This window comes from Nothobranchius furzeri, chromosome 17 (genome assembly GCF_043380555.1).
Source record: "Nothobranchius furzeri strain GRZ-AD chromosome 17, NfurGRZ-RIMD1, whole genome shotgun sequence".
NCBI classification, from domain to species: domain Eukaryota; kingdom Metazoa; phylum Chordata; class Actinopteri; order Cyprinodontiformes; family Nothobranchiidae; genus Nothobranchius; species Nothobranchius furzeri.
In genome coordinates, this window is record NC_091757.1 from 54,755,183 (window position 1) to 54,768,398 (window position 13,216).

The 13,216-nt window shown below is 46.9% G+C and overlaps 1 protein-coding gene across 1 annotated transcript in view; it reads right to left on the reverse strand.

Moving 5' to 3' along the window:
• The window catches only part of msh3 (mutS homolog 3 (E. coli)), a 74,672-nt gene that overhangs the window by 56,797 nt on the left and 4,659 nt on the right, over window positions 1-13,216 (reverse strand). The window contains exons 5-11 of the mRNA XM_070546173.1: window positions 12,759-12,992; window positions 12,529-12,645; window positions 12,342-12,459; window positions 12,120-12,256; window positions 11,732-11,898; window positions 604-713; window positions 335-449 (exon numbers count right to left, since the gene is read on the reverse strand). Coding sequence (XP_070402274.1) covers window positions 335-449; window positions 604-713; window positions 11,732-11,898; window positions 12,120-12,256; window positions 12,342-12,459; window positions 12,529-12,645; window positions 12,759-12,992 — 998 coding nt within the window. The remainder of the gene's footprint in view (window positions 1-334; window positions 450-603; window positions 714-11,731; window positions 11,899-12,119; window positions 12,257-12,341; window positions 12,460-12,528; window positions 12,646-12,758; window positions 12,993-13,216) is intronic.

The window sequence follows — 13,216 nt, forward strand, 5'->3', positions numbered from 1 at the left end:
TGATGATGACCTGGCTTTGTTGCAACAGTACTATAATATTTTTGTTTACTTTGTGGTTTTTTTCAGTAATAGTTGGCTCATGTTAGTGTTAGCTCATTGTTAGCGCTAGCTACAGTGGGTTTGTTTGCAACAGTTGTAATCCCACTTTCAACCAGCAGGGCGGAGGAGCAGGAAAGTTCTCAGTGTTACTTTAACCTTTTATGTGATCTGGGATGAGAATTTGTCCTCAAAGACGCTCCAGGTAAAAGGTGAGCGAATCTTCCTTGTAACGTTTAATGTTATTGTTTTTGCATGGTTTAGCATAAGTTGCTAAAGTACTACTCAGTTCACGTACCTTTCATTTCTCAGAACTCTTTCTAAATTGAATTCTTGGAGGTACTGGATGAGGGGCCCCAGGCAGCAGACCACTGGGCTCTCCAAGGACGCTACGCTCGACAGAGATCGTGAGTCTGGAGGACAAGCACACACTGTAATGCGAGTTGTTTTTATTTAAACACTAAAACGCAGCCGTGAGTCATGACTCAGCCGCGATCGGAAACATCCAACGTTACTGCTGAATGAGAGTCATGGAAGCAAAGTGAAAGGAGACTAGGAGCGGGACACCTTCTTCCTGGGCATGGCCGAAGAATCTGACCACCGTGACGACTGCAGCAGAGAACTCAAACTGGGCGCTGTCCCTCTTCTCTATTCTAACTCGATCATCAGCCTGAGAACTGGAAGAAAACAAAAAAAAACTTTATTATCATCAGAAGGCGTGACAGTGTTGATCTAAGACATGAGAGCTGTTTGTGGCTCCATGATAAACATCCTGACAATTACTTTCGGCCTTTCAGTGAAGGAAACGAGTTCTGTCACACTCATAAAACACACATTCTCCCTGCATCTCCCCGGTGCACGATCGGATCTCTCTATAGCTGTATTCAGTCTCTCGGCATTGCAGCTCTCAAGGACTCGGTGGCTTTGTCTGCTGTGGTGTTGCCAGGGCAACCAAGGCAAACACATGACTCTGGAGCACCTTCTTTCTTCCGTTTATCTCATACCCATACAGGCGCTCACAGACACTGAATAATCCTCACATTTCTAATCCAACACCGGTCAGAACAGAATCAAAGACGGTACAAAAGTAATCAATAGGCGGCCCATTGTTCCCGAGGCAATTCATCGCTTAGAGGGCTGATCTAAACCACGTTACGAGGGTTTACAAAAACTGCTACAAAAGCAGTTATTGATCCAGGGACTGAACTGCAGAGGAGCCTGTTTTTGCAAAAACGCATGACATGGCAGAACAACAGTTATTAAGATGGGCTTACGTCGGCTCCATCTGTTATGAAATTTCCAGGAAGCTCTTAAGCCGCCAACCGGAAGCTGAATCGGGTTTTTGCATTCAATCGAGGAGGTGTGTGTGTGTGTGTGTGCGTGTGTGTTTAAACTAGAATGGAGTCTAGACTCCAGTGGGATTGTGACTACGACTAAAACACGTTTATTGTTGTTCACAAATAAAGCTGACAAATAGAATCAATGTTTTCGAAAGCGGTAAAATAACTTCCATAGGTCGTACGTCCAGCCAGTCATCTAGTGTGATGTCATCGGCAGGCGCAGGACCGCCAGCTGGCCAGAAGGAAACACTGCGTTTAATATGGCATGCCCCAGAGACATGGACCTGAACCCCATGTATTTTAGACCCAGTGTTTATGGTTATATGTTATGCAACGTCACGAAATGGCCTGATTTTGAGACCCACAGGTCAAGTCCACAGCCAGGTCATTTCGCCCGGGCTACGACTCCAACCTACAATATTTTCCCTCACAGGAGACCGAAAGCCGGACGCCCTGAAAGAGATAATAAAATCAAACAATAACATTCTCTCCTACCAAGGTCCCTTTACAGAGGAACTCATTAAATGAACTCCTCGATTCACAGAAGAAAGAAGAATTAAAAATTAAAGATTATCATTAAATAAACGTTTGTTTATTGCTACTTATAATAATTATAAAACAATTAAATGTTTCATTAATCTGTGCTTAATGATATGTGTTTAGCATGTTTACTTGACGAGGTCATCACCATCTGCACTCACACAAAAACAAAACAAAGTAAAGTGAACGCATGACACATAGTTAACCTCTGCCCGGTTCAGAGACTCCGGATCAAAGAGGGTGTGTCTCTGAGATTCTTGGTAATGTTCCTCAAACCTGTCACCTTTTGGTTGGCTATTCAATCATAATATCGTTCTATTAAAACTACTCTGGCTGTTCGGGAGTTCAAGAGCAAGCTTCAGGCCGGCCATCTGAGCAAACCCCCTTTAACCAGCAAAGATTTTGAAGCGTCGTCAAAACCTTTTTAACCCTTTTTCGCACCGGCGAAGCTGAAACAACAAGATAGTTTCGTGGTAAAATGGTAAATGGCCTGTATTTGATATAGCGCCTTCAAGAGTCCTGGAACCCCCCAAGGCGCTTTACAACACAACCAGTCATTCACCCATTCACACACTGGTGGTGATGAGCTACGATGTAGCCACAGCTGCGTTGGGGCGCACTGACAGAGGAGAGGCTGCCGAGCACTGGCGCCACCGGTCCCTCCGACCACCACCAGCAGGCAACGTGGGTTAAGTGTCTTGCCCAAGGACACAACGATAGCGACAGACTGAGCGGCGCTCGAACCTGCATCCTTCATGCAGTGCAAGCTGATATTGTTACGACTCCGTAAGAGTTATTCCTGAGACGCAAACTAGTTCCAACTGTCGTTGCCAGGGAGATGTCCCTGGACTGACCTGGTCGTACGAGGAGTTAGTCTACGGACTCCGGTACCGGGGTCTCCAAGCCCCTCCTGGCATCTCGGATCCAAAAGGGCGTCTCCGCTTGGGTACGTAGAGCACAGTGAGATTGCGTCTGAATGTGGTTTTGATAATAATGTATTTATAGCTTAAACAAACCAAATTCTTCTTCGTCCAGAACTCAGCTCTCTGAGATACGGAGATTCTATCTATATTATATTCACACACAGGTTCCAGACACCACCTTTTACTTCCATCCACTCACAGTAAATAATAGTTTAACCAACTTGCCAAGTTTTAATTGTTTGTAAAGATAAATTCTTACTTTTATAAACCTGACAGTTTCTTGAATCAAAACAAAGTGTGAACAATTCCCTAATTAATAAAGAATCCTAGATTCTTCTGTCTAAAACAAATAAAGACCAGGCAAGGTGATATTCTATATAGTCCTCTGTGTGTGTGTGTGTGTGTGTGTGTGTGTGTGTGTGTGTGTGTGTGTGTGTGTGTGTGTGTGTGTGTGTGTGTGTGTGTGTGTGTGTGTGTGTGTGTGTGTGTGTGTGTGTGTGTGTGTGTGTGTGTGTGTGTGTGTGTGTGGGGCATGGAGGACAGAGGACAGGAGAACACACAGCTAATTAATTAAATAATTTGGTTCTGTACCTTTCTCTTCAGCACAGCCGACAAAGGTTTATGATGGGTCAGTCCTCCTGCATGCTCAGATCATTCCCTTCCCTTGCTTGAAAAATTGTTCCAAAATGAAAGTTGAACCCACATCTTTTTTATCTGTGAATTCAATGCCGTTCGGCGAGTCTCAAATAAAAATTTGGGCATCTTACTGTAAAAAATATACCATTAATGTAAAAAAGAAACTCTAAATAAACTATGATCACACCCAGAATCAAACCCAGGTCTTCTGCACGAGAGTCTGACGTCTTACTAGGTGAGCTAAAGCACCAGTGACGTCCTTTGTATCTGTAACTTTTATATCCTTGATGACAGCTAAAACAACGTTCAAAGAACGGTTCGGAGTGAAAATGGCTATTTTGTTGCTAATTAGCAGGAAATATCTAGAAGAAAGTTGTACAGAAAGTAGCTAAGGGTCCTCAGAAATGTAGCTAGCTTTGTCACTAGGCGTTAGGAACAGCGACAAAGTGGCACTGCCTCTCTCTCTGCTGCTAAAGCTACGGATAGCAAATGCTACGGGCGATGCCTGAGCGTGAACGCGCATGAAGCAGCCTGCTCGACCCGAGCATCTCTCTTTTTCTGTGATTTTACAGAAAAACAGGCAATCACAGTAAAAAATGCCAGGGCTCATTCTACAGGACCAGGGCATTGCAGGAGAATGTATGAAGAAGACATTTATTATTTCTACACATGTTTTGGCTGTCACACTTCCATAATGTCCCTTTAAATGGAGTATCACAGCTTATTGGTCTCAAGTGGTGTTAATAATATAAATAGCTCTTAAAGCAATTGGCATAACCCAATATACTATTTATTAACATTACACTTACAAAGCCGCCAATATTTTCAATGACTGAACATCAATTTATTCATTTTCAACAAGACGTCCATGAATGTTTCCAGAGATTAATGGTAAAAATGACACATTGTCTCTTTAAACTCAACTACAACATGTTTGATCCTTGTAAGCTAAATAAAGCAATATTTATGTAGCTTTGTATAATTATGTTATTGTGTTTGCAAACAAAATCTTTTGCTCATCATCACGAAATGATATTTTAACTATCATCAGGAACAATCAACACGTTTCTATTAAAGGAGAACAGAAGATGGCCCGTTCGGATCACCGTAACGCTCTCCACCGCTTGTCAAGGAAAATCCAGTATTCTAATGAGCTTTGAAAGAAAAGCGTCTGGACTTCTTTGAGTTGCTTGAAGACGTTTCACCTCTCATCTGAGAGGCTTCTTCAGTTCTAAGGTCAGATGGTGGAGCGTCCCAGATTTAAACCCCGTGGGAGTTCCCCCCGAAGAGGGAACAAAAGACCCCCTGATGATCTTCTACATAAACACATTGAGGGTGGGTGTGGGTCCTATTCAGCCAGAGTTTCGGGTGAGCTCATTGTGAAGCCTGGCCCCACCCTATCATGTGAATTCCTGGTCAGATGGCCCAGGATATGCGTGGGCGTTGAGGCATCTGGGAAGGGACCTCAAAACTGGATTATAGATGGCAGACAGTTGGTGTCGTAAACCACCGCCTCTGTTCAAAGATGGTTGCTCACAGTGGACATAAATGGCGTCCATAAATGGTCTTTTGTTCCCTCTTCGGGGGGAAACTCCCACGGGGTTTAAATCTGGGACTCTCCACCATTTGACCTTAGAACTGAAGAAGCCTCTCAGATGAGGGGTGAAACGTCTTCAAGCAACTCAAAGAAGTCCAGACGCTTTTCTTTCAAAGCTCATTAGACTACAATGTCCTGGATGACTGAGAACCTTCACAGACAAAATCCAGTATTGTTTTTGTTTGTTTCGCCCATTTTCTTCTTCTGTTGAGAAGCACTTTGTAATTCCTATCTGCAAAAGGTACGAGTACATTTTACTTTAGCTTACCTGATTAGAAACCAGGTTGACCTCATCTTATAGTGCCCAGATGGAAAAAAGTAACCTGTTAACTTCTAGAAGAACTTTCCTCCTCTCTAAATCATTTTAATACTGAAGTGGCTACAACCAGAAGGTTAAATCAGACAGGTGTCTAACTAGAGACCAAAGGAGAACACACTTTAAAATGCACATCACTGGTTTCTGGTGCAGATGTTTTCACCTAAATCCTTCTAACTTTTAATTGTGTCTGATGTCTTATGGTGAGCGTGACCACTAACGGTAAACAGTGAGTTTATCATCCTCTCTGCTCTGAACACTTGTGAAACTGCACCTCGCTACGATCGACCTCACAGGGACTCATTACCAGCCGCTCCATGGACACAAAGCCCGTTGCTAGGGGTCCCGTCTCGTCGGCCCACCCCAGAGACAGAGACACGCTGACATCAGCAGCCACACAAATCCCCAGCTTTACGTTCTCTCCAGGGTTGCTTTAATAACGCGGGTCAGTGCTGTTACTCATCAGAAAATATGCACCACAATATCACCCTCCTCACTTTGATTCATTACAATAATAGTGAAAAACATCCCATTGGCTTTTAAAACATCTGTGCCACAGCTGCTCTTGGAGGAGTTTCATCCCTGACGAGCAGGGGAGGATTAAGGTGTACAGGGGCCCAAGGCTACACTTGTTCGGAACCAAAAATGCTTGATCGAAGCGAAATATTCTTATCCTACATTATTATCTGCAGATCGTCGTCGTCATCGTCTTCCTCCGCTTATCCGGGTCCGAGTCGCGGGGGCAGCATCCCAACTAGGGAGCTCCAGACCGTCCTCTTCCCGGCCACCTCCACCAGCTCCTCCGGCAGGACCCCAAGGCGTTCCCGGACCAGATTGGAGATGTAACCTCTCCAACGTGTCCTGGGTCGACCCGGGGGCCTCCTGCCGGCAGGACATGCCCGAAACACCTCCCCAGGGAGGCGTCCAGGAGGCATCCTGACCAGATGCCCAAACCACCTCAACTGACTCCTTTCGATCTCCCGATCCCTCCTACCCTCACTCGTGAACAAGACCCCGAGATACTTAAACTCCTCCACTTGAGGTAGGATCTCTCCCCCGACCCGGAGTTGGCAAGTCACCCTTTTCCGGTCGAGAACCGTGGTCTCAGATTTGGAGGTGCTGATCCTCATCCCAGCCGCTTCACATTCGGCCGCGAACCTACCCAGCAAGAGCTGAAGGTCCGAGCTGGATGAAGCTAGGAGGACCACATCATCCGCAAAAAGCAGAGACGAGATTCTCCTGCCACCAAACTCGACACACTCCACACCACGGCTGCGCCTAGAAATTCTGTCCATAAAGGTAATGAACAGAACCGGTGACAAAGGGCAGCCCTGGTGGAGTCCAACCCTCACCGGGAACAGGTCCGACTTACTACCGGCTATGCGGACCAAACTCACGCTCCTCTGGTAAAGGGACTGGATGGCCCTTAACAGAAAGCCACCCACCCCATACTCCTGGAGCGTCCCCCACAGGGTGCCCCTGGGGACACGGTCATAAGCCTTCTCCAAATCCATAAAACACATGTGGATTGGTTGGGCAAACTCCCATGCCCCCTCCATCACCCTTGCAAGGGTATAGAGCTGGTCCACAGTTCCACGGCCAGGATGAAAACCACATTGCTCCTCCTCTATCTGAGATTCAACTATCGATCGGACCCTCCTCTCCAGTACCTTGGAGTAGACCTTTCCAGGGAGGCTGAGGTCAAAGCAGCCAAACGTGAGTACAGAGACAGGGTGGAGCAACAGTTTGACAACCCCCGGAGTATGTGGCAGGGACTAAACACAATCACAGACTTTAGAGGGAAAACCAGAACACCACAGACCACGGCCTCTCTGTGTGAGGATCTAAATGCATTCTATGCCAGATTCGACACAGCGAACACCATGAGACCGGACAGTGAGCGCACCACGGATGATGCCATAGCCCTGACACACCTGGAGAAGAGGGACACGTATGTGAGAATGCCGTTTGTAGATTACAGCTCAGCATTCAACACCATCGTTCCATCGAAGCTGGACAGGAAACTGCAGGATCTAGGACTGAGCAGCTCCCTCTGCAGCTGGATCCTTAACTTTCTGTCTGACAGACGCCAGGTGGTCAGACTGGGCAGCACCACCTCATCCCCCGTCACACTGAACACTGGTGCTCCACATGGCCTCACCAAACTCCTCCCACGCCCGAGATTTTGCCTCGGCAACTGCCACTGCTGCACCCCGCTTGGCTATCCGGTACCCGTCTGCTGCCTCTGGAGACCCACAGACCAGCCACGCCCTGTAGGCCTCCTTCTTCGGCCTGCCGGCTCCCCGAACCTCTGGTGTCCACCAGCGGGTACGGGGGTTGCCACCACAACTGGCACCGGCCACCTTGCAGATATTTATTTTAATTAGGGCTGTCAAACAACTAAAAATGTTAATCTAACAGGGTATGTGAATAAACCATAATTTACAAATATTTTCTGGCATTTTCATCCATTCCACCCCAGCAGCCAGGAGCCGGGGTTAAGTTAGCATCCACCATCAGCGTCACCTGGCCAGGACCTTCTGCCGGCTCCCATCAGAAACTACTTGAAGCACGTCTGCCTCTGCTCCCAAGTGGACAATATCAGCTTCTCTGTGACTGCTCGTTCCCTCCTTTGAGCTAGCATCATGAACCGCTGCCGCTCCAGCTAGCATAGCTCCGTTGCCTTCATCGTGAACGTCTTGCTTTTCTATAACCCGCTGTTGGGTCCAGCAGCAGGTTTAAAATATCCTGACAATTTTGGGATTTTCTGCTGAAGACTTTTGTGCTTTTGTTCTTTGATTCTCTCCGTTTTTCTTTTCTGAGCGCCGCTCTCACATTTTCTTTCAGACATTTTTTTTTTCCATTTTCCCTCATTAAGTGCAGCAGCCTAACTCAAGACCGCCACAATGTTTACCCAATCAGTGTCGCTTATGATTTTGTCGGCCAATACAGTTGAAGAATATTCTTGCATGTAAATTTAAATAAAATCATGTATTTTTAGCTGGCCAATGGGGGCCCCAGAACACACGTGGGCCCCTAGGCTTAAGCCATATCAAGTCTGTGCATTAACCCGGGCCTGCTGACGAGACTGGTGCTAATTCGTTCAAACTGGACTTTGACTGGAAGGCCTCAGTCAGTACGGATTGGGAACTGCACCTCCAGCACCACCACACTGAGCACGGGGGCCCCACAAGGCTGTGTGCTCAGTCCTCTGCTGTTCACACTGCTGACTCATGACTGTGTAGCAACACACAGTTCAAATCATATCATTAAGTTCGCGGATGACACAACCGTGGTGGGTCTCATTAGCAAGAATGACGAGTCAGCGTACAGAGAGGAAGTTCAGAGGCTAACGAACTGGTGTAAGGACAACAACCTGTCTCTGAATGTTGACAAGAAAAAAAGAGATGGTTGTTGACTTTAGGAGGATACGAGGTGACCACTCACCGCTGAGCATCAACAGCTCCTCTGTGGAGATCGTCAACAGCATCAAATTCCTGGGAGTTCACCTGGACAAAGACCTCAGCTGGTCCCTCAACACTAGCTTCTTGCACAAGAAAGCCCAACAGTGTCTCTTCTTTCTGAGAAGACTGAGAAGGGCCCAGCGTCCACCACTGATCCTGACCACCTTCTATAGAGGAACTATTGAGAGCATTCTGAGCAGCTGTATCACTGCCTGGTTTGGTAACTGCAATCTCTGACCGCAAGACTCAACTCAACTCAACTCAACTTTATTTATAAATAGCGCCTTACAGGCAAAAAGATGCCACCAAGGCGCTACACTGATCAAATAAAAACATAAAACAGTAAGTCCAGAAAATAAAACATTGTATCACACGATACAGTTAAAACTACAATGAGTAAAATGCTATAAGTAAAACAATAAAACTAGTTAGAAAGGTTAAAAGACAGGTCATAAAAATATGTTTTTAGCCTTGCCTTAAAAACCGCAACAGAGGTGGAGGCCCTTATGCTCAGAGGAAGCTTATTCCAAAGCTTAGGACCTGCCACAGCAAAAGCCCTATCACCACGCGTCTTTAGGCGCGTTCTTGGGACCGAGAGGAGCATGAAGTTCTCCGAGCGGAGTGACCGTGAAGGGGTGTATGGTTGAAGTAGTGAGTGACACCAAGTAAGGAGGGGCTAAACCATTTAACGTTTTAAAAACTAGTAAAAGACACTACAGCGGATAGTGGGAACAGCAGAGAAGATCATCGGAGTCTCTCTCCCCTCAATTAAGGACTACACCACACGCTGCATCCGAAAAGCCACCAGCATTGTGGCTGATTGGTCACACCCCTTTCACACACTCTTCAACCTCTTGCCATCTGGAAGAAGGTACCGAAGCATTCGGGCACACACATCCAGACTGTGCAACAGCTTCTTTCCACAAGCCATTCGTCTCCTCAACATAAAGGGACTGGACTGATAAACGTGTGCATGCGCACACGCTCACACACACACAAACACGCACACACACACACTCATGTTTTTCTTTGCATGTTTTTTTATGATTCTTTAACACCTACATACTAAGTATGTTTATGGTTTTTCTTTTTTCCTTTGTACTACCTACTTAGAGAGGACATGTCATGTTAGGTCAGTCTGTCCTGTCCTTAGTTAGTTTAGTGATTTCCCTGTTATTTTATGTTGTAAATGTATGTTGCATGTAGCGCCTTGGTCCTGGAGGAATGTTGTTTCGCCTCACTGTGTACAAACCGTATATGGCTGAAGTGACAATAAAGTCTAATTGATTGATTGATTGATTGAAAGACGGAAAGAAGAGACAACGGTTTAGGAAATGTAAAAAGGTGAGGACAGAGAAACGTCAGTCAGGAGTTAAAGACCCGTCTACCCAACCATCGGACGCTAATCAGATCCGCTCCGCTACCGCGCCTTCTCTCGTTTCATTTTCTCAGCATAATGCAATCACGAGCAGCCTCCGGAGGACGCCCGCCGTCGCCGCTGATGTGAACATGAAGGGCGGCGCGACAGGAAGCAACAGGTTATGGGATAAGGCAGCTCAACGTCACTGCTGCTGGCTCGGCTGTCAGTGAACAAAGGACTTTTTCTTCCCTCCTCGCTCATTTTGATCTCAGTCCAAACTGTGCAACGTTAAAGTGATGTCTGCTAAGAGAGAATGAGCAGACAGCTGTACTGCAGCCGCATTATGACTGAAACTGATCTGGTGAATAAAAACTCACTGATTTAGGCGTCTTTCGTGTTTTTGAAACAAAACAAGATGGTTTTACTTATGACATCATTTCCTTTTTTTCTACAAACTTACTAAACTGTTCTTTTCATTACTGATATGCAGAAAATTATTAAGTTTGTCAGAAGCTGATCCAAGCCTGGAGCCATTTGAGTTGGATATTTTTTATTATATTTCTTTTAAGTATAAAATTATCCTGACGCACGTTTATCGTCTTTCGATCTCCTGCTCCAGTTTTCCCTCACTCGTGAACAAGACCCCGAGATACTTAAACTCCTCCACTTGGGGCAGGACCTCTCCCCCGACCCGGAGAAGGCATTCTACCCTTTTCTGAATCAAGGCCATGGTCTCGGATTCGGAGGAGCTGATTCTCATCCCAGCTGCTTCACACTCGGCTGTAAATTGCTCCAGCAAAAGCTGGAGATCACGTTCTGATGAAGCCAACAGGACCACATCATCTGCAAAAAACAGAGACCTGATCCTCAGGCCACCAAAACGGATCTCCACACCTTGGCTGTGCCTAGAAATCTGTCCATAAAGGTTATGAACAGAATCGGTGACGGGCAGCCTTGGCGGAGTCCAACTCTCACAGGAAAGAGCCCGACTTACTGCCGGCAATGCGGACCAAGCTCTGACACGGGTCATACAGGGACCTAACAGCCTGTGTCAGAGCGCCTGGTACCCCATACTCCCGGAGTACCCCCCCACAAGGCCCCCCGAGGGACGCGGTAGAACGCCTTCTCCAAATCCACAAAACACATGTAGACTGGTTGGGCGAACTCCCCCCCCCAGGACCCCCCTAAGGGCCCAGTGCTCCATGACCAGGATGTAAACCACATTCTGAATCCCTTTTGGCTCGAGACACAAAACAAACAACTTCTCATAAATTAGCTTTAAAAACGCCGCAGCATTAAGTTTTGGAAAAACAAAAATGACTCCTGGTTGGACCTGCTGGGCCTCTGGTTCAGAGCTCCACCCACAGCCATCTACAAACACAACAATTGCCAAGCTGCCACTTCCAACTGAAACTCAATCCTTCAGAAAGAAGCGGACTAAACTCTCAATCTCATCTTTAAACTCTTCACAACAGTAAAAGGATGTTTGTCGCCACCTGGTGTCCTGGCAGCAGATTACCTGGCATTAGAGATGCTGAGCAGGAGCTTGTGGGTTTGATCCGAGAGGTCAGAGGGCACCAGTATCTCCACGGGATTTATCTTCAGAACGCGGCTCTCCAGCTCAGAGTGCGATGGTCCGTCGGGGAAACAGTCCAGAAGCAGGTCTCCGGTGCTGGGCTGAACCGCCTTCAAACAACAATTTAAAGAGATTTAACTGCTATTGTTAAATATTATTATTCCAACACGTCTCAGTGGTTATTTACCGTCGTAACCCGAACCAAGAGCCACCTAGCAGCACCTTCATTTGTGAGGTTGTTGAGTTGAATTTTCAGTTTGGTGCGTTTTCAGGCTCAGGCTGAACTAATCACGTTCATCTACTCTTTATCGTCTCTGTCGATCAGACTTACCACCAGGCCCACGGTGAGCTGCTTCTTCAGTTTGTCCCAGCTCTCACTGATGCACAGCAGGAAGCCCTCAGGAGGATCCGACACGTCGGCGCAGCCCGCCTCGTCCCCGTCCTCGAGCCTGGCCACCGGGTTTACGTCTTTAAAGTAAATCGGTCAAGGGCACGAACGCGGGTGGTATTAATCCGAAGCACGAGCACACAGAGCCGCCGTACGGAAGGATACCCTCACCCACCAGTGTGGACTTGGTGTACAAGGCGCTGAGCCGACGGGTGAACAGAGTGTTTCTGTTAGACCCTGAAGACTTGATCGCAGACGTCTCGGTCTGCTTAACCACGCCCACCTAAAAACAAGAGATTTTTTGTGACGAAACGAAAAGTCTCTGCTGTCAGCCTCAGGATTTGTGTGGTACCTTGTGTCCCTGAGAGACCAGCCGCCTGACGTGGACGAAGAGGCGGTGAGTGGGGACGCTGCACGTCATGAAGTTGTGGTCCAGGTGACAGGTGATATTCAGCTCCTTGGCAGCAGTCTGCTCAAACACACAGAGACAGTGTCTCTGCATCAGTGGACCGACTTCTTAATAATCTTTATCTTTTCTAAAATTATTCTCTTTTATTTGCAGCAAGTGTTCATTTTCCTCACCTCTGCGTCCTCCCCGAAGAACCTGAACTTGTAGCCACACTCCACGGCCAGCATGGCGTCCTTGTGCTGCTCCTTCAGCTGGATGACCTGCTGCTCTAGAGGAGTGAGCGTGCTCTTTGGGCGCCTGGAGGAGGCGCTGGACTCAGATGCGAGACTTAGCACTGACACCTTTCCTCCTCCTCCTCCTCCTCCTCCTCCTCCTCCTGACTTTGCAAACTTTGACATAAAGAACTCCTGTAAAAAAAAAAAAAAAAGCTCCAGTTGTTCCAGTAGAGCAGTGAACGTCACCTGGCGCCCCGCAGGGCTTTCCACTTGGCTCCCAATTATTACTGAATAAGGAATAGAGACAACTGATGTTCTACTTTTGATCAATCGCATGAAACAAACTGAAAAATCGCCTTTAATCAGAAATGACTACAAACTCAGCTCTCATTCAACAAGTTCATTAAATCTGAAGC